Raw genomic sequence first — 23,065 nt, 5'->3', positions numbered from 1 at the left:
CTCTGTCTGTCTGTCTCTGTCTGTCTGTCTGTCAGGCAGTGTGTCTGTCTGTCTGTCTGTCTGTCTGTCTGTTTGACTGCCTGTCTGTCTCTCTCTCCTTGTCTGTCTGCCTGTCTTTCTGTGTCTGTCTGTCTGTCTGTTTGTTTGTATGTTTGACTGTCTGTCTGTCTCTCTCTCCCTGTCTGCCTGTCTGTCTGTCTGCCTGTCCGTCCATCCTACTGGGGTGATTTATGATTATGTTGGTTCTATTTGTGTTTTATTGGGCACCAGCAGGAGACGAGGCCAACACCACACACACACACACACACACACGCCCAACACAACACACACACCCCTCCCTAACACACACACACACACACCCCCACAAACCCAACACAACACACACACCCCTCCCTAACACCCACACACACACCCACAAACCCAACACACCCACACACACCCCCCAATACAACACACACACCCCTAACACACACACACACACACACACACACACACACACACACACACACACACACGAGGGGTCAGTGGAGGTTTTGTCATCCCTCTGTCCTCATGACCTGCCGAGGCTTCATTAGATTCTTCTCCAGTGATGTCATCACACAACGGTCCTCTTCTGGTTTTAATGACACTCTCTGTCTCTGTCTCTGTCTCTCTCTTTCTCTCATAGCTCTCTCTCTCCTTCTCTCTCCTCCCTCCTTCCCTTTCTCTCTCTCTCTCTCTCCTAGCTCTCCCTTTCTCTCGCTCCCTTTCTCTCTCTCCCTCTCTCTCCCTCTCTCTCCCTCTCTCTCTCTCTCTCTCTCTCTCTCTCTCTCTCTCTCTCTCTCTCTCATACTCTCATACTCTCATAGCTCATACCTCGGCCTGATATTAAATCTTCCATGATATTAAATAGTTAATGGTCCCATGATCCATTCCTCCATTTATTCCAACGATCCCGTCTGCAATTTCATCCTCCTCTGGAAGGGCGGGATGGGCTGTCTTGATATACACTGTGTGTGTGTGTGTGTGTGTGTGTGTGTGTGTGTGTGTGTGTGTCTCTCTCTGCTCTAGTAGTGGAGGCGTACTTTAAGTTTTTTATAGGGATGCACGATATTATCGGCCCGATATTGAGGAATTAATGTTTATCGGTATCGGTATTTATTATAAAATTTAGCCGATATTTAACCGATAATATGAAGCCGGAAATATTTCTGCTTCCGGTTTCCGGTTTCCGCACTCTGCTTCCGGTTTCCGCGCTCAGGCACGCAGTTTGTTTTGACGAGACGCGAGCGAAACATGCCTTCCCCGGTGTGGACATTCTTCACAATTTCTAAGGCAGATATTGCGTTTGCAATTTGCAATACATGTTCAACAAAAGTTCGGAGAGGAGGGCAAAGGTCTACGAGTTACAACACAACGAATCTAATAAGTCACCTGAAGAATCACCATTGCAAGCACGCTGTATGGAAGGAATATCAAGCACTCGTTGTAGCAGAACACGTTAGCCTAGCCGCGAAAAAAAAGCCATTGTGGATTTCATGAACTTACATGTAATGAATATACATGTAAACATACTGTATACTGTCTAAAGCTATGGTTAACATATACATGTAAACATGCAGTATACTGTCTAAAGCTATGGTTAACATGTACATGACATGTAAACATACAGTATACTGTCTAAAGCTATGGTTAACATGTACATGACATGTAAACATACAGTATACTGTCTAAAGCTATGGTTAACATATACATGTAAACATGCAGTATACTGTCTAAAGCTATGGTTAACATGTACATGTAAACATGCAGTAAGGCTGCCACGATTAGTCGACTAGTCACGACGACGTCGACTACCAAAATCGTCGCCGCCATATTTGGTAATCGCCGTAGTCGCATGTTTTTTGGGAGCTGAAATAAGCGTTTTTTTTTTTTTTTTTTTTTTTTGTGCCTAGCACCAGGGGAGCCCCCCCTCCCAAATTTCGTTGTTTGGTACCTGTACTATATCAATGACAATAAAGACCATTCATTTTATTCGATAAGCATTCGTTTTTCTTCCCTGAAGCTGCCACTGGCTAGCGTCTCCCAGTGTCTTTGATGTACATGCGCAGTGTCGGTCATCCGGGGCACACGTGACTTCCTCGGAAAAACAAACAGAGAAATGTCTTCCTGTCCTCGTACCTCTAAAGTGTGGGAGCATTTCAACCACAACGTTGAAAAAAAGAATGTAAAATGTAAAATTTGCAAAGCTGAACTCGCTTATCATGGCAGCACGTCTATGATGCGCGAGCATCTAAAAAGGAAGCACGTTGTGGCAGATGACGAGGAAGACGATGGCTCGTCTCGGTAAGCTAGTTAGCTTGTTATTGGCTAACGATATCGTTACGTTAAAAGCCTTCTTACATTATTTTACGTTGTCATCAAAGCGATACTTATCAAATAGCTAAAAATGTTGTCTTAACGTTACAGTGCTAAGAAGGCGCGTTCTACTATGAGATGAGTGAAGCAAAGCAAAACTTTTGTACTCTGTACAAGTATTTATTTTTGTTTTTGTATTCTTTTGGTTGCCTAGTGCCTAGCCTACCTCATTTTACTCAGCAGTTTGCACCCTCTACTACTCTTTACATTACATTACATGCAAGTGATGCCAGAAATAAATCTGCAAAGTTCATTAAAATATCTATTTTTGAGTGAACAATCATTTTAATTGTCTTTATTTTTAGTTAGCACATGCCTACAACAACAACTAACAACTTCAAGCTAAATTTAGAAGCTGATTTAGAAGATGATAGCTAAATAAGAGCGATTGAGTAATTGTGTGATAAGCTGTAATTTATGATCCGATTAGTCGACTAATCGTTAAAATAATCGGTGACTAGTCGACTATGAAAATAATCGTTTGTGGCAGCCCTAACATGCAGTATACTGTCTAAAGCTATGGTTAACATGTACATGTAAACATACAGTATACTGTCTAAAGCTATGGTTAACATGTACATGACATGTAAACATACAGTATACTGTCTAAAGCTATGGTTAACATATACATGTAAACATGCAGTATACTGTCTAAAGCTATGGTTAACATGTACATGTAAACATGCAGTATACTGTCTAAAGCTATGGTTAACATGTACATGTAAACATACAGTATACTGTCTAAAGCTATGGTTAACATATACATGTAAACATACAGTATACTGTCTAAAGCTATGGTTAACATGTACATGTAAACATACAGTATACTGTCTAAAGCTATGGTTAACATGTACATGACATGTAAACATACAGTATACTGTCTAAAGCTATGGTTAACATGTACATGTAAACATACAGTATACTGTCTAAAGCTATGGTTAACATGTACATGACATGTAAACATACAGTATACTGTCTAAAGCTATGGTTAACATATACATGTAAACATGCAGTATACTGTCTAAAGCTATGGTTAACATGTACATGTAAACATGCAGTATACTGTCTAAAGCTATGGTTAACATGTACATGTAAACATACAGTATACTGTCTAAAGCTATGGTTAACATATACATGTAAACATACAGTATACTGTCTAAAGCTATGGTTAACATGTACATGTAAACATACAGTATACTGTCTAAAGCTATGGTTAACATGTACATGACATGTAAACATACAGTATACTGTCTAAAGCTATGGTTAACATGTACATGTAAACATACAGTATACTGTCTAAAGCTATGGTTAACATGTACATGACATGTAAACATACAGTATACTGTCTAAAGCTATGGTTAACATATACATGTAAACATACAGTATACTGTCTAAAGCTATGGTTAACATGTACATGACATGTAAACATACAGTATACTGTCTAAAGCTATGGTTAACATGTACATGTAAACATACAGTATACTGTCTAAAGCTATGGTTAACATATACATGTAAACATACAGTATACTGTCTAAAGCTACGGTTAACATAAGATCTTTATGAACTTTGGCTAAAAAAAGCATTGTGCACTGTCTATAACAGATTCTGTTTGTTAGAGGAAATAATAAATGAACATTTGAAGACTCAGAAGTGTTCTCTTTGTTGTGTTAACAATAGTGATGTAAGTTAGATTTGGTGAGATCACTATGGAATATTAAATCATCAATCTTTGCTCACTACATAGCCTTTCTTACCTTCAGGTGTGCATGAACTACAGGTTATCAACTGTGAAATTATATCTGAATGGTCTTTATTGTCATTGATATAGTACAGGTACCAAACAATGACATTTGGGAGGGGGGCTCCCCTGGTGCTAGGAAAGAAAAAATAAAATAATAATAATAATATCGGTATCGGTTATCGGCCACGAGAAGCGGGTAAATATCGGTATCGGTATCGGTTGGAAAAAATGCATATCGTGCATCCCTAGTTTTTTACGTTTACGTTTGACTTGACTTATTATTGTGTTACTATTGTTTTTTGTATCTGAATGCCGCAATGTCAATGTCGAGGAACCGAAGCCAAAGAATTTGACGCCTTGCTCAAGGACACCTCGACACGTGGCCAGCCGGGATTCGAACCCTACTTGTACAGTCCCTGACCCTAACCCCGTCTCTCCCCTCTCCCAGGACGTGGAGGTTCCTCTCCACCTGCTGCGCTACGTGTGCCTGTTCTGTGGGAAGCACGGCCTGTCTCTGATGAAGGACTGCTTTGAATCGGGCACCCCCGAGAGCCTGCCCTTCCCCATCGCCCACGCCTTCATCACCATCGTCTCTAATGTGAGTCAGTCTGCCCCCGACCAACATGGCAGCCCAACTGCCCCAAACCAACAAGGCAGACCAGCCGTCCCAACATGGCAACCCAACTGTCCCAAAACAACATGGCAGCCCAACTGCCCCTAACCAATATGGCAACCCACTGCCCTGCCCAACACTAACATGGCACCCCAACTGCCACGTCCAAAACCAATATGGCAACCCAACACCAATGTCTGGAAAGCACAATCTATGCCATGCTAGACCACTGGACCACGCCAGGCCACAGTACTGGTGCCAGACCACTAAACCACCCTCTTGTCCTTTCTAAAGATGTCAGTCTGTGTCTGGGTTGGTTCTAATGGTGTGTCTGGGTTGGTTCTAATGGTGTGTCTGGGTTGGTTCTAATGGTGTGTCTGGGTTGGTTCTCCCCTCAGATCCGAATATGGTTACACATTCCTGCCGTCATGCAGCACATCATACCCTTCCGCAGCTACGTCATACGGTGAGTTAACTACTTCTGTCACCTTTTATATCATCTATAGTTATCTACTTACTGCCATTCGGTGAGTTCTGTCATATGTTATAGTTAACTGTGGTTATCTCACAGTATGACACATACTAATATCATACGGTGAGTTCACTCGCTCTCTAAAAAAACGTTGACGACACTCACTTCAGGAAGAGGAGACATGTTGTTCCCTACATCCTGTTCCTAGGGACCCACCGCATTCCTGATGTCTGGAGAATCAACGTCTCTAAGAAATGAGGACGCTGTCAGACAAAACCACTCTCTGTGCCGTTCTTAGGCATTTTTCCCCCCACAGAGTAAATATTACATGGAGTCACTGTTCTTATATGTTCACTGTTCTTACAACAACACGCCATTTCCAGATTCTGCTCACTTCTTATTTTGTCACTCGTGTCCTGATAATAAGACAAAATGGAGCGCAGAGAAGAGGAGGAGGAGAGGAGAGGAGAGGAGAGGAGAGAGGTTGTGTTGCAGCTCAGCTCCTGAAATAGCCTGAGGGCTTTGTGAAATACATATTGTGTGATTTATACAGTTCAGTTGGCATCTTGTTCAACTTGTTTCCAGCTTCTCCAGCGCAATATATCACCACACCCTGGACAGGAAGGAAGGACAGTAGACATCAGGGGAGGCTGGGGGAGGTAGAACACCAGGGGAGGCTGGGGGGAGGTAGAACACCAGGTGAGGCTGGGGGAGGTAGAACACCAGGGGAGGCTGGGGGAGGTAGAACACCAGGGGAGGCTGGGGGAGGTAGAACACCAGGGGAGGCTCGGGGAGGTAGAACACCAGGGGAGGCTGGGGGAGGTAGAACACCAGGGGAGGCTTGGGGAGGTAGAACACCAGGGGAGGCTGGTGGAGGTAGAAATCGGAGGACGGGCTCATTGTAATACACGGGATGGAATCAGGAATGGTACCAAACACACGTGGGTGGATGGACTTAGCATATTCACCTCTTAGTTATAACCCAACGTAGAGGTCCTGTGTGACTCAGGTAGCAGAGCATGGGGGAGCAACGCTTAGGTTGTGGGATCGATTCCTGCCGGCACCATATCTACAAAAAACAAAATAAATCCACACACTGAATGTACTGTAAGTGGATGGGGATGTCTGCCAATACGTCTGCATACACAATGTAGTCTTCAGCCCAGGTGATTAGGTGATATTTCGGCCCAGCCGTCTGACGGACAGTGTCACGGATGCGCATCTCTGAAGGCGAACCAAGGCGGAGCGCAACCTGGACGCTCCTCTGGCGTGTCGAGGCGCATGGTGCAGGGTGTGTTGCAGCTGCAGCTGGGAGCAGACACTCAGTCAGTCAGTCAGTCAGTCAGCCTCTCTCTCCTCTCTCTCGCTGAAGAGCCTGCCACCGCGCGTTGCTAGGAAGAGCTTCCCTCGCCATGGCAACAGTCACCGAGGCTCCAGTCTCAAGCCTCCCTCCTCCTCCTCCTCCTCCTCCTCTCCTCTCCTCACATGACCTTGGAAGAATTCAGACAGACAGACAGCTGGCGGGCGCCTCGACGACCCTCGTCATGTGACCACAGTGGTTTAGCCGGATTAGGCAGGCTGGAGGTGCAGGAGCCCCCCCCCTCCCCCCCCGTTTGATGTCAGAATGGAACATTCCTAACAGCAGAGACCCTAGCAACCATGTTAAAGGGGAAGTTCACCCTGAAATCCGTTTTCATAGACTTTCAAGACTTCATACTCTAACCCTACTGATTAACCTTCCTCTATCTCTACTATCTGATTAACCTTACTCTAACCCTACTATCTGATTAACCTTACTCTAACCCTACTGATTAACCTTACTCTAACCTTACTATCTGATTAACCTTACTCTAACCCTACTATCTGATTAACCTTACTCTAACTCTACTGATTAACCTTACTCTAACCCTACTATCTGATTAACCTTACTCTAACCCTACTATCTGATTAACCTTACTCTAACCCTACTGATTAACCTTACTCTAACCCAGTGGTTCTCAACCTTTTTTGGGCCAGCGCCCCCCTGTCCATTATCCAGGTCTCTTACCGCCCCCCATCAAAAAAAGTTGACTTTTTTTCTTCCCTGAATAATATTAATGTTGACTAATATTCTGTGTTATATCATTTAAAAAGCATGTCACTGAATGCCAAATAATAGATTTGATTTAACTGGGCAGTTGGAATATCATTATCATTAGTTTACCAGAGAGCAGAAAAGCCATGTGAATGTGAATAAAAATGCTGTTTATGAGTGTTAAACAAACTCAGACAACATCAGAGAATACAGACAGACTGTTTTATGATGCTATTATTTATTAATTTTTGATTAGACTTTGTTAACAAAGTTCAGAGCACTGCGCTCTGGGACCGCTCAGAGATGGGTGCTCTGACTGAAAAGACGGTTTGCCCGAGCGAACTGACCGTTCGTGCATTTACGAACGTACCTGTAATAACACTGCTGACAGCTGATCAATCGCAAGCAGACAGAGTAGTGGTTTCCTATAGCAACAAAAGACGTTGACAGCTGTTCGGAGTGCATCACATCACTAGGGCATCACATGAGGAGCAACATATCACTAAAAAGCGATCGTATATTTTAGTTTGTAAACGTTAAGACGAACACATCGCAATGCTAACCTCAGAATGGCACTAGGGAAAACATCCACAACAACACTTAACAGTAATACATTTATGTAATATACTGTGATGAACCTGCGAGGGGAGGGGACATTCATAGCTGATTTCTCCAGGTTAGATTATTGGTAGGCTAAGCGACAGAGAACTTTCCGGACTGGCTTATTACAATACGATCGCTTTTTTGAGTTAGGTTGTTCCTGCTGTGATGTTCTGGTATGGTGGTATGGTGGTATGGTGGTATGGTATTAGCACTAATTTTAACTAAATTAAATAAGCTGTATTGAAAGGAAGCGAATGAAGCGAACGCATAAGCGCAGAGGGTAGTGTGTGTATACGCGGGGAGGGAGTATTTGGCACGACAGGCTTACGTCACCGGCGGGGACATGGACTGAGTATCAAAACTAACATAAGAAATATTCTCTCTCGCTTATAGCCAACAATTACAATGAGCCTACAAACTGAAACACATGTCACTCAAGCATAGCCTACAAGGAAAACACTCATAGAAATTAAACAAGACCGTAAATTGAACAACACCGTATCGCTGTTGGATGAGCAACACAAATTAAATAGCCTATTCCTCATAAATCTTCGCCAACTGGCTAAATCCAAAGACAATCAACTATTTACAGTTATATAGCCTATTCCACTCCGTGTTCATTTGCGGGTGCTATGCAAGAAAAGGATGGCAAGGGTTGAAAGTTGGCTTGTGCTAGCATTAGCTATGGGGCATCCATGGTCAACATGACTTTACAGATGGGATGAACCGGCGTTCTTTCTATCGTAGACTAGCATAGTATTGCAATTTCTGCACTGTACATGAACTGTCAAGATTCTTCTACAATGCAGCTTACCCAGACACATTGGAAACTATCAAAAGCTCTGCCTTTGCTAGCTGAGTTTTTAGCTTCATCTTCTTGATGACACTCTCACTTTTATTTTTTGGGGCACTGCGCTACGTGTGTCTGCGTCACAGAGCCCGGCCAAGTTCAGAACACTGCGCTCTGGGAGCGCTCAGAGATGGGTGCTCTGACTGAAAAGACGGTTTGTCCGAGCGAACTGACCGTTCGTGCATTTTCGAACGTACCCGTAATAACACTGCTGACAGCTGTTTTTCATGAGAAAAATACTTTATGCGTGAAAACGCCCCCCAAGAACACCTCAACGCCCCCCTTTAAAAAATATTTGTTCCAGCGCCCCCCGATGTTGTCTGAACGCCCCCTGGGCCGCCCCCGTTGAGAAACGATGCTCTAACCCTACTATCTGATTAACCTTACTCTAACCCTACTATCTGATGAACTTTACTCTATCCCTTTAACTTTACTCTAGCAATGGTTCTCGAGCCTAATGGCCCTTAAGGGGCAGGAGCCTATCCTGTTTTCAGTAGCGTGAGGCGGCTTGATGTACAAGTACACCACGCTGGTATGTCGCAGGGTCTTACCCCCAATCCAACCCGTAATCCCGAGTGCCAAGCAGGGAGGCATCAGGTACCATTTTTTATAGTCTTTGGTACGACTCGGCCGGGGAATCGAACTCACGACCTCCCAATCTCAGGACGGGCACTCTAACCGCAAGGCCACTGAGCTGGTCTGCTCTACCCCTACTCTACTCTAACCCTCCTCTACTCTACCCCTCCTCTACTCTAACCCTCCTCTACTCTAACCCTCCTCTACTCTAACCCCCCCCCCCCAACCCAGGTACCTGTGTAAGCTGTCTGACCAGGAGCTCCGTCAGAGCGCGGCCAGGAACATGGCGGACCTGATGTGGAGCACGGTGAAGGAGCCCCTGGACAGCGCCCTCTGCTTCGACAAGGAGAGTCTGGACCTCGCCTTCAAGTACTTCATGTCCCCCACGCTGACCATGAGGCTGGCGGGACTCAGCCAGATCACTGTGAGAGACACACACACACACACACACACACACACGCATGTCTACATATACACACACACACACACACACGCTGACCATGAGGCTGGCCTGACTCAGCCAGATCACTAGTTGTGTTTCCATAAAAGTAAAGCGAATTTTGAAAATGAGAATCATGAGAATCATGAAATGCGGAGCGTTTCCATTAACTTGGTTGGAGCCAATAAGCTAGGCTACGTAAAACGTAATTTCGTCAGTTACAAGTATATAGTTACGCATGTAAAGAACTCTCCCAACTGCAATGCAAAAAACACACACAACACAAAATCTTTTGAAAAGTACAATAAAGCTGTATTTCTTTTAACAAAGTGTGGTGTGCATGTCAACTACCAGCAGTGCGATATCTGTAAACATACTATCTGTAGACTACCCGTTGCTTCAGACTCTTCCACTTGGGCCAGGGTTTGTCAAATCATTTGTTGGGCATCTCGTTTCTTAAGTCCTGGTATATTGTGGCATTTCTTTGCTGTTTGCCATTTAAGACATGTTTAGCAGACATGTTTTCATCACGCGTAAGGGAATAACCCGGAAGACGCAGACAGCAGAAACCGCTGAGGCACGTCAGTTGAAATCCGCTGCCCTGTTTCCATAACACTTGATGCGAATCACCTCTGATTCTCATAAGGCAAAAACCACCTCGAGCGAGCGTATCGACTGTGTACGAATTAGAGGAGATTTGCATCGAGTTTATGCGAAGCAAGACGTTTCCATAAACGTTCTCATATGAATCATCTCAAACTGATGCGAATCACCTCGAAATGCGAATCAGAATGTTTTATGGAAACGCACCTATTGTGAGACACACACACACAAACACACACAAACACACACACAGACACAAACACACACACAGACACACACACAGACACACGCTCACCATGAGGCTGGCCGGACTCAGCCAGATCACTGTTAGGGCTTTCACACCGGCAGTTCCGAACACCGGTTCGCGTTCGCATGCCGAAACCTCCGAACGTTGGCGCTGTCTGTCGAACGAGCCCGCGTTCATACCAGTGTATCATTCGCCAAACAGCGCCAACGTTCGGAGGTTTCGGCACGCGAACGCGAACCGGCGTTCGGAACTGCCGGTGTGTAAGCCCTATGTGAGACACACACACACACACACGTCTACATACACACGTCTACACACACACACACACACACACACACACACACACACACACACACTCACCATGAGGCTGGACCGGACTCAGCCAAATCACTGTGAGACACACACACACACACACACACATGTCTACATACACAGACGTATTGTATTATTAAATGTGTGTTGTGTGTTTCAGAATCAGCTCCACACCTTCAACGATGTCTGTAATAACGAGTCCCTAGTGTCAGACACAGAGACGTAAGTTGATTTAATTACCTTTAATTACCTTTCATGAATTACCTTTAATTACATGTGTTGCTCTCAAGTGAAGTTCAGAGGAAATTATTGTGTAACTCTCCTGTACAGTTTCTCTACTGTATAATAATACAAAGAAATCTTAATTCTTCCTTCTTCTAGCATTATGACTGCCCCTGGCCCGAGTATAGATGACAATTTCTTATGATGACTGATGAATAGATGACTGATGGATAGATGACTGATGGATAGATGACTGATGGACAGATGACTGATAGATAGATGACTGATGGATAGATGACTGATGGATAGATGACTGATGGATAGATGACTGATGGATAGATGACTGATGGATAGATGTCTGATGGATAGATGACTGATGGACAGATGACTGATGGACAGATGACTGATGGATAGTTGACTGATGGACAGATGACTGATGATAGATGACTGATGATAGATGACTGATGGATAGATGACTGATGGACAGATGACTGATGGATAGATGACTGATGGATAGATGACTGATGGATAGATGACTGATGGACAGATGACTGATGATAGATGACTGATGATAGATGACTGATGATAGATGACTGATGGATAGATGACTGATGGACAGATGACTGATGGATAGTTGACTTATAATAGATGACTGATGGACAGATGACTGATGATAGATGACTGATGATAGATGACTGATGGATAGATGACTGATGGACAGATGACTGATGGATAGTTGACTGATGGACAGATGACTGATGGACAGATGACTGATGATAGATGACTGATGATAGATGACTGATGATAGATGACTGATGGATAGATGACTGATGATAGATGACTGATGGATAGATGACTGATGGACAGATGACTGATGGACAGATGACTGATGGATAGTTGACTGATGGACAGATGACTGATGATAGATGACTGATGATAGATGACTGATGGATAGATGACTGATGATAGATGACTGATGGACAGATGACTGATGGACAGATGACTGATGGACAGATGACTGATGGACAGATGACTGATGGGTAGATGACTGATGATAGATGACTGATGGATAGATGACTGATGGACAGATGACTGATGGACAGATGACTGATGGATAGATGACTGATGGATAGATGACTGATGGATAGATGACTGATGATAGATGACTGATGGATAGATGACTGATGGATAGATGACTGATGGATAGATGACTGATGGATAGTTGACTGATGGACAGATGACTGATGGATAGATGACTGATGGATAGATGACTGATGGATAGATGACTGATGGATAGATGACTGATGATAGATGACTGATGGATAGTTGACTGATGATAGTTGACTGATGGATAGTTGACTGATGGATAGATGACTGATGGATAGTTGACTTGACTGATGATAGTTGACTGATGGATAGATGACTGATGATAGATGACTGATGGATAGTTGACTGATGGATAGTTGATTGATGGATAGATGACTGATGGATAGATGACTGATGACTGATGGGTAGATGACTGATGATAGATGACTGATGGATAGTTGACTGATGGATAGTTGACTGATGGATAGATGACTGATGGATAGATGACTGATGGATAGATGACTGATGGATAGATGACTGATGGATAGATGACAGATGACTGATGGATAGATGACTGATGGATAGATGATAGATGACTGATGATAGATGACTGATGGATAGATGATTGATGGATAGATGACTGATGGATAGTTGACTGATGATAGATGACTGATGGATAGTTGACTGATGGATAGATGACTGATGGATAGATGACTGATGGATAGTTGACTGATGGATAGATGACTGATGATAGATGACTGATGGATAGTTGACTGATGGATAGATGACTGATGATAGATGACTGATGGATAGTTGACTGATGGATAGTTGACTGATGGATAGATGACAGATGGATAGATGACAGATGACTGATGGATAGATGACTGATGATAGATGACTGATGGATAGTTGACTGATGGATAGATGTTTCACTTACTTAGACAAATGTATTTGTGACACGGTCTGCATGTCGGCTTCTTTAAAAATAAAAAAAACAGTTTTCCGTTTTTGTTCATGTTACGAAAGTTTATTACTAGTTCCTAGTTACTAGTAGTACTACTAGGTAGTAGAGGGGATTACTCACATTGCATTGCAATGTTTTGGCTTGACTTTTTATTATATAAGTAATTTTATGGGCAGTCCCACTCATATTTTTCATTTTATTGACAGATACAGTATTTAGACAGGAAGGATGGGTGAGAGAGAGGAGGGATGACATGCAGGATATGTCCCCGGCCGGAATCGAACCGGGGACCCTGCGGTTACATGGTCAACGCTTAACCCGCTACGCCACCTGAACATTTTGCGCCCAAGCCTGAACATTTTGATTGGTTGCCGACTTGTTCCTGCTGTCACATTAGTCTAAGTCGCTTTGGATGAAGGCGTCTGCTAAATGCCATAAAAGTAAATGTAACTAACCAACCAATCCCTCTTTATGGTCCCCTCCAGGTCAATAGCCAAGGAGCTAGCCGATTGGCTGATAAACAACAATGTGGTAGAACACATCTTTGGACCAAATTTGCACATTGAGGTGAGTTTTCCGCTCCGTGGTGTTATGAGGAGCAGGGGAGGCTGATGGGGGTAGAAATGGGAGGACAGGCTCAGTGTAATACATGGAGGTGGATGGAGTGTAATACATGGAGGTGGATGGAGTGTAATACATGGAGGTGGATGGAGTGTAATACATGGAGGTGGATGGAGTGTAATACATGGAGGTGGATGGAGTGTAATACATGGAGGTGGATGGGGGATGGTATCAAACACGCGTGTTAATGTTAATGCAGCGGCCATACTGCGCCTCTCTGTGTGTTCTCAGTTCATTAAACACTCTTAAATGTGACGGCCATGTTTGACCCCTGTGTGTGTGTGTGTGTGTGTGTGTGTGTGTGTGTGTGTGTGTGTGTGTGTGTGTGTGTGTGTGTGTGTGTGTGTGTGTCTGTGTCTGTGTCTGTGTCTCTGTGTCTCTCTGTGTGTGTGTGTGTGTGTGTGTGTGTGTGTGTGTGTGTGTGTGTCTGTCTGTCTGTCTGTCTGTCTGTCTGTCTGTCTGTCTGTCTGTCTGTCTGTCTGTCTGTCTGTCTGTCTGTCTGTGTGTGTGTGTGTGTGTGTGTGTGTGTGTGTGTCTGTGTCTGTGTCTGTGTCTGTGTGTGTGTGTGCAGATCATTAAACAGTGCCAAGTGATCCTGAACTTCCTGGCAGCGGAGGGCCGCCTCAGCACCCAGCATGTAGACTGTATATGGGCCGCCGCTCAGGTACACACACACACACACACACACACACACACACACACACACACATTAATTTCAATTCAATTCAAACAACTTTATTAGTCCCACTAGGGGCAATTAATTTAGAGCAGCATGTTCACAGATGTGTGTGTGTGTGTGTGTGTGTGTCCCTCCTCCAGCTGAAGCACTGCAGCCGCTACATCCACGACCTGTTCCCCTCCCTGATCAAGAACCTGGACCCCGTCCCCCTGAGACACGTCCTCAACCTGGTGTCTGGCCTGCACCCCAGCGCCCACACAGAGCAGGTACACACACACACACACACACACACACACACACACACACACACACACACACACACACACACACACACACACACACACACACACACACACACACACACACACACACACACACACATACACACACACACACACACACACACACATACACACACACACACACACACACTTACACACACACACACACACACACACGCACGCATACACTTCAGACTCTCCTTCATCCCATCAGCCATTAGGCCGTGGTACCAGACCACTGGACCACCCTAGGCCGTGGTACCAGACCACTGGACCGCCACAGGCCACAGAGCACTTATTCTGGCCTCACACTGACTAACATCTTCAACAATGTTGTTAATATGCGTCGCTGTGTTTCTCTTTCAGTCTGGACCGTACTGTTGAGTTCACTCTATTTATCCCCTATTTTTATTCATGATCTATTATGGGTCTTTTTATCCCCCATATATATCTTTTAATCTTGCTGCTGTAAGAAAGTCATTTCCCCTCGGGGATAAATAAAGAATTTCAACACACGCACGCACACACACACACACACACACACACACACACCCCCAGACTCTGTACCTGGCCTCCATGATGATAATAACCATGTCCCCCCCCCCAGACTCTGTACCTGGCCTCCATGATGATAATAACCATGTCCCCCCCCCCAGACTCTGTACCTGGCCTCCATGATGATAATAACCATGTCCCCCCCCCAGACTCTGTACCTGGCCTCCATGATGATAATAACCATGTCCCCCTCCCCCAGACTCTGTACCTGGCCTCCATGATGATAATAACCATGTCCCCCTCCCCCAGACTCTGTACCTGGCCTCCATGATGATAATAACCATGTCCCCCCCCCCCCCAGACTCTGTACCTGGCCTCCATGATGATAATAACCATGTCCCCCCCCCCCTCAGACTCTGTACCTGGCCTCCATGCTGATCAAGGCTCTGTGGAACAACGCCCTGGCAGCCAAGGCCCAGCTGTCCAAGCAGAGCTCCTTCGCCTCGCTGCTCAACACCAACCTGCCCCTGGGCGCCAAGAAAGGTCAGAGGGCACGCCATGGTTGGTCCACCCGCTACTATCATACTGCACACGATTGGTTGATTGATTAATTGATTGGTTGATTGGTTGATGGGTTGGTTCACTTGGTTGGTTGATTGGTTGGTTGGTTGGTGGGTAGGTTGGTTTGTTGGTGAGTTGATGGGTTGATGGGTTGGTTAGTTGGTTGGTTGGTTGGTTGGTTGATGGGTTGGTGGATGGGTTGGTTGGTTGGTTGGTGGATGGGTTGGTTGGTTGGTTGGTTGGTTGGTGGGTTGATTGGTTGATTGGTTGATTGGTTGGTTGCTTGATGGGTTGATTGGTTGGTTGGTTGATTGGTTGATTGGTTGATTGGTTGATTGGTTGATTGGTCGATTGGTTGGTTGATGGGTTGATGGGTTGATTGTAGGGATGTCCCGATCCGATACTGATATCGGATATCGACCCGATATTGGTCCTGAATGCTGGATCGGGGATCGCACCAGAGAAAAAAAAGGCTCCGATCCGATCCTACTGTCATCCGCAGTCAAATGTATGTGTATAAGCGATGGGGGAATGAAAACAGTGAACAGAAACGCGTGTCGCAGAAATGCTTCACGCGAGTCGCAGAAATGCTTCACGCGAGTCCTATATGCGCTTAAAATGCGCATATCGCTGTGTGCTTCACGCGAGTCCTATATGCGCTTAAAATGCGCATAGCGCTATGTGCCTGACGTCTAACAACATTCAAATGACTCTAACTTCATATTTTTTCGGATTTCAATGTATGACACATCATTTGAAAGCTTATGATCCGTAGTTCCAATCCACAACACGTCGCATTTGTTGCTTTAATAAAGGCTGGCAGTCTTTAATTTAACTGTTGTTGGTGTGGACTATATACTGGGGAGGTATTTGTTATTATTCAGGGGTCAAAAAATGTATACAAATATCGGATCGGTATCGGTATCGCCGATACCCGAAGCCCAGGTATCGGTATCGGTATCGGTAGTGAAAAAGTGGGATCGGGACATCCCTAGTTGATTGGTTGGTTGGTTGATTGGTTGATTGGTTGATTGGTTGATTGGTTGATTGGTCGATTGGTCGATTGGTTGGTTGGTTGATGGGTTGATTGATTGGTTGGTTGGTTGATGGGTTGATTGGTTGGTTGATGGGTTGATTGGTTGGTTGATGGGTTGATTGGTTGATGGGTTGATTGGTTGGTTGATGGGTTGATTGGTTGGTTGGTTGGTTGATTGATTGGTTGGTTGGTTGGTTGGTTGGTTGGTTGGTTGATTGGTTGATTGGTTGGTTGGTTTGTTGGTTGGTTGGTTGGTTGATGGGTTGGTTGGTTGGTTGATTGATTGATTGGTTGGTTGGTTGATGGGTTGATTGGTTGGTTGGTGGGTTGATGGGTTGATTGGTTGGTTGGTTGGTTGGTTGATGGGTTGATTGGTTGGTTGATTGGTTGGTTGGTTGATTGGTTGATTGGTTGGTTGGTTGATGGGTTGGTTGATGGGTTGGTTGATGGGTTGGTTGATGGGTTGGTTGATTGATTGGTTGATTGTTTGGTTGGTTGATTGATTGCCTGGTGCTCAAGGGCTTATAAGACCCTCAATCTATGGCTGCGTTCGTAAATTCGCTCTGGAAATCTGATCAGCACACATGGAATGCCTCTTGTCCAATCAAATTACTTGGTGCCTTTATGACGTTGAACCCAGTGTGCGCTCCGGCACTCTCAGCGCGAATTTACGAACGCAATCATGTTTATTATATTCATGAATATTTGTATGTTTTTATTTATTTAGTGTAGTTTAACCGTGTGTCTCTCCTCTGAACTCCACTACCCAGGGTCCCCGGCGGCCAGCCCTGACAGCAGTGACAACAGTGACACGCACCACAGCGGAGGGAGTGACATGGAGATGGACGACCAGCTGATGACAGGCAGCAAGCGAGGCCAGCAGAGGCTGTCTGACACGGAGGTAGGCCACGCCCCCGGGGAGGCCAGCTCGGAGGACGGGCTCCTTGGAACGCACAGAGAGGAACTAGGAATGCCGTCATTCCCTTCCATGCATTTACAATGAGCTCGTCCTCCGAAAATAATCTACTCCATAGAGAGATTTCCATATGAAACCAACAGTTTCCATAGTTTAAACAATAGTGGAAAGTAGTTTTGTAGTATAAAAAATAACCACCTGTTAGTTAATTGCAGGTTTGGTGGCACCATGAAACATTCCAAGGCAAACTAAACTCTAGGGGCCAGTTTCACAGACAAGGCTTAAGCCTAATCCTGGACTAAAAAGCATCTTCAATGGAGATTTTACATTGAAAGTGTGATTTAGTCCAGGACTAGGCTTAAGCCTTGTCTGTGAAACCGGCCCTATATGTAGTACTGACACAGTAACTATCTTTATTAACCTCTAGATGTAGTACTGACAGAGTAACTATCTTTATTAACCTGTAGATGTAGTACTGACAGAGTAACTATCTTTATTAACCTGTAGATGTAGTAGTAGAGTAACTATCTTTATTAACCTGTAGATGTAGTACTGACAGAGTACCGTAACTATCTTTATTAACCTGTAGATGTAGTACTGACAGAGTAACTATCTTTATTAACCTGTAGATGTAGTACTGACAGAGTAACTATCTTTATGAACCTCTAGATGTAGTACTGACAGAGTAACTATCTTTATGAACCTCTAGATGTAGTACTGACAGAGTAACTATCTTTATTAACCTGTAGATGTAGTACTGACAGAGTAACTATCTTTATTAACCTGTAGATGTAGTACTGACAGAGTAACTATCTTTATTAACCTGTAGATGTAGTACTGACAGAGTAACTATCTTTATTAACCTGTAGATGTAGTACTGACAGAGTAACTATCTGTATGAACCTCTAGATGTAGTACTGACAGAGTGAGTGTGTTCCAGGAGTCTATGCAGGGCAGCTCAGACGAGACGGCCAACAGCGTGGAGGAGGAGGGCAGCAGCGGGCCAGGCAGCAGCAGCGGCCACAGCGATGCCTCCAGCAACGAGGCGGGCTCCTCCAGGGCCAGCCAATCAGCAGGCAGCCCCGCCTCCGAGATGCACTCCGACGACATGGCCGACAGCGAGGCCCTGAAGGAGGAAGAGGAGGAGGAGGAGGAGGAAGAGGAGGACGACGAGGAGGAGGAGGAGGACGAGGAGGAGGACGAGGATGACGAGGAGGAGGAAGAGGAGGCAGGTGGGGGGAGGAGGGTGGTAGGGGGGGGGTCGACCACCATGGCGGCGGCGGAGGGGAGCCCCCAGAAGGACCCCCGGGACCCGTCGGAGATGAGGAAGAGGAAGGCAGGGGAGGCGCTGGGGGAGGGGGGGGGCAGGGGGAGGGGGCGGACCCCCCCCCGGGTCCAAGCCCAAAGGCCTCCCCCCCGCCTTCGCCCCCGACCCGACCACCGTCGCCATGGTTACGGCGGCGTCGGCCTCGCTGGAGGGCCGCATGAGGATGTTGGACGCTTGCTCCGCCTCTTCCTCCGCCCTGCGCCAGGGGGAGGGGCCTGAGAGGGGGGCGGAGCCTCAGCAGCAGCAGCAGCAGCAGGGCGGGGTGCCGGGGGGGGACATGGCCCCCGGCCCCCAGGAGCCCCCCTGTCTGCCCCGCCCCGGGGACTTCCTGGGAGACGTCGCCATGGGCAACGAGCTCTTCAACTGCCGGCGTTTCATCGGCCCCCAGCACCACCACCATCACCACCATCACCACCACCACCACCACCACGAAGGGTACGCCTCTCTCTCTCCGGCTCCCCCCCCCTCCCCCCCCCCCATCTCTTCTGTATCCTTCAGCTTTCCGTTTTTTTACACCGATAACGATCACCGATAATCTATGAGCAATATCTGCCGATATACTGCCGATACCGTTCAAATAACAGCCTAATATAAAAAAGAAAAAAAAGAAGAAGAGACATTATTTTATTTTTTAAATGTGTTTTTTCAGATTTTATCCCTTTTTCACCCAATTTGGTATCCAATTGCACCCAACCTAGCATCCTATTATCCCCTGCCTATTGCGTAGGATCCGCCGCACGACCCCGTGGCCGGCAGCCCCAGAGGAGATCGCCAGGCAGACTAGCTGTCTGGCTCCTCGAGCCCAGCACCGTTATTCCGGCACCCCGGGGGCGGTGTTGCGCGACGGATCCTTGTCCGGAAATAGTCCTATACCCCCCTTTTGGGAGCGGCCGCTCAATATGCCGCTCCCTGTGTGTGCCCCGGCCATATCCGGGTCTGGCGAGACCGGGATTCGATCCCAGTCCCCGGTGGGCAGCTTGCACTAGTGGCTAGTGCTTAGACCGCTGCGCCACCGCGGGGCAAGAAGAGACATTTAACATTTAGAGCATCCGATAAAGCAAGAACCTTTTTTTAAAAAAAATCTCCACAAACCTTTTTGATAGGCTGGCCGAGTTGTGTCTGTACATTCTGCAATCTAGAACATGCAAGGGCAGAACGCTGTGGTGTGGCCCACGAAGCGTCTCCCTGTAGCTGTGACATCACTTATGCTGCGCTGTGACAGCACTCCATCGTGGACAGCCAGCTGAAGCATGTTTCAGGCAATTTATCTCTGAGTATGACATGCAGACGCGTGGGTCTATAGTGGTTTGTGGTAGCGAGCGTTTCTCTGCCTTTTTCTTCTCATTCTCCGCGGTCAGCTTTTCAAACCCGCCATGCTACGTGATGCAACTTCAAGCGCCTTGAGTTGGTTGTGTTGAAGGATTTTACCGTAGCTCCCCTACAAGGTATTTCATCCTTGCACAGATTGCAGATGGCATGTGTGACATCTGTCTCACACACTTTATAGTACTTCCACACTGTTATGTTTGTATTTCTATTCTAAACTAGGCGTAGGTTTAAGCCTTCTTTTTATTTACAAAATATGTTATAAACACAACCTCACGCACACCGCTGACATAGTTTAGTTTAACAAGCATGCGAGAGTGGCTGGTTTAGGTTAATGAGCAGGCCACAATGAATTGGCTCACATTGTTTGCGTCATTGATCGGTTGTTGTGATCGGTGACTAGAAAGCATTATCGGATTTCCCCCGATCTCATATTTTTACTGAATAATGGCCGATTCCGATTGCTGGCCGATCGATCGGGGCATCCCTAGAAAATATTACATACGTGTTCTTTATTTTATTTTATTAGTCCTTCAAAAAAATAAACTCCATAGAGATTTGGGTTAGAATCCGGCCCATGCCCTGCTGACATGTCCTCTCTCCCTTCTTCTCCTTACTTTCCTGTCTGTCTTCACTACAACTGTCCTGTAAAATGAAGAGGGACTGCCCCCAATCAGAAAAGAAATACTTAAAAAAAACAAAAAACAGATGTATTTCTGGCCCATTTTGACATGAATAAACACAGGTTCTGATTAGGGCTGCACGATTAATCGATTTTAAATCGAAATCGCGATTTGAAATGATGCGATTAGCTAATCGCAAAGCCTGCGATTTGCCTGCGTTTTTTTTTTTTTTTTTTTTACCTTTATTTTACCAGGAAGTCACATTGAGATTAAAACCTCTTTTGGAAATTTGATCAGCACTCATGGAATGCCTCATGTCCAATCAAATTACTTGGTCTCTTTATGACTTTGAACCCGGCGCTCTCAGAGCGAATTTACGAACGCAGGCATAGGTTGTGTCACGACAGTCAGTCCAATTATTATGAGACTTTGGGCTAACGTAACAGAGACAATTAGACACCACATGGCTTACTGGACGTATGATAAACGTTAGTATGTTATAATTGCGACAGGTAAGTGTACAATTTCACTATACTAACTGTACCAGCCAAGTGCATGTCGGTGCTGTTAGTCCAGCCTTAAACTTAGCTTAGCTAACTTGTCTTCGAGACGGTAGCTTAGCTTAGCTACTCATGCTAACCCGGCGTTAAAGTACAGACACAGAGTTGACAGTCTCAGCAACCTGCGGGTTGGTGTTTATATAGTATAGCAGGCTTATGGATACATGGAAGTTAACTGTTCTGTTGTCAAACATGAATGTGTCCTGTATGCATAACCTCATACCATTCGTTCATACCAGCCGGCTTTAAAGACGCAGAGGTTAGCCTAGCCTAGCCTTGGGCTGAAGTATGTCACAGATTCCTAAGTCAAGGTGACGTGTGTCTGTGCTCCATAGTCAGAGACCACCATTCTATCATTCATCAGTTCGACTGTTGACCGAGTCATCTAGATGTGGTCCTTTCAGTTATAGTCACAGTGTATCCCCAAATGATCATTTTAATAGCTGGATCATCTTAGAAAGTAGCCACCTGTCTAGATGAGATGAGGTTATCATATATACAATTCATATCTTTTAAGTTCTCATCCTTGCATTAGAATTAGAGCAGTTAATAGTTTGATGGTATCATGTGGTAATGCTCTCTGAAAATAGGTGATAGACAGATTCATCCAATCACCTGCCAAGTATTTTTTGAAAGTACCTGCCCTTTTCCAAACAGCTTCCAATTAAGCTTTCCTAGATGGTTGTGTGAAACAAACCACCTGAGTCAGGTTAGTAATGCTCCATCACATGTTTTAATCTGAAGCTTGATTTTAAAGCAACCCAACTTTAAAGCAACCCAATGTAAGTTTAGTTCTTTCACTCGTAGCTCGGGCTGTGGGGGAGGGAGCCTCTAAGTCCCCTGAAGACGTACAAACAAACTGCACGTTGATACGACCTTCCTAGCCGGAGATATGGCCACACTTTACAAAAACTCCCTCTTTTTTTTTTTTTTTTTTTTTTTGCTATTTAAAATAATAATAATCGCAAATTAATCGCAATCGCGATATCTGTCCAAATAATCGCAATTCGATTTCCCCCCCAAATCGTGCAGCCCTAGTTCTGATCATCCGGTCCAACGCCCTGGGGACGACCCTCCCTCACCCCCCCCCCCCCCCTCTCTGTCGCCCCCTGCAGTCACATGGTAGAAGACATGCTGAGCGCCGACGACGTCAGCTGCAGCAGCTCCCAGATCAGCGCCAAGTCGGAGAAGAACATGGCCGACTTTGACGGGGAGGAGTCGGGCTGCGAGGAGGAGCTGGTCCAGATCAACTCCCACGCCGAGCTGAGCTCTCACCTGCAGACACACCTGCCCAACCTGGCCTCCATCTACCATGAGCACCTGGCCCAGGGTACACACACACACACACACACACACACCTGCCCAACCTGGCCTCCATATACCACGAGCACCTAGCCCAGGGTACACACACACACACACACACACACACACACACACACAC

At 45.6% G+C, this 23,065-nt stretch overlaps 1 protein-coding gene across 1 annotated transcript in view; it reads left to right on the top strand.

The window, feature by feature from the left end:
* The window catches only part of usp34 (ubiquitin specific peptidase 34), a gene marked incomplete at its 5' end in the record, with an annotated part of 75,863 nt that overhangs the window by 5,601 nt on the left and 47,197 nt on the right, over positions 1 to 23,065 (top strand). Inside the window, 12 exon segments of the mRNA XM_080546597.1 lie at positions 4,587 to 4,736; positions 5,150 to 5,217; positions 9,558 to 9,750; positions 11,088 to 11,149; positions 13,685 to 13,766; positions 14,392 to 14,484; positions 14,640 to 14,765; positions 15,689 to 15,818; positions 17,643 to 17,773; positions 18,729 to 19,171; positions 19,173 to 19,550; positions 22,740 to 22,954. Of these exon segments, the coding sequence (XP_080402723.1) occupies positions 4,587 to 4,736; positions 5,150 to 5,217; positions 9,558 to 9,750; positions 11,088 to 11,149; positions 13,685 to 13,766; positions 14,392 to 14,484; positions 14,640 to 14,765; positions 15,689 to 15,818; positions 17,643 to 17,773; positions 18,729 to 19,171; positions 19,173 to 19,550; positions 22,740 to 22,954 (2,071 nt within the window).

This window comes from Nansenia antarctica (genome assembly GCF_963989245.1).
Source record: "Nansenia antarctica genome assembly, chromosome: 16".
Lineage (NCBI taxonomy): Eukaryota > Metazoa > Chordata > Actinopteri > Argentiniformes > Microstomatidae > Nansenia > Nansenia antarctica.
Note: the sequence above shows the minus strand (reverse complement) of the source record. Positions and strands in the feature narration are given on the sequence as shown.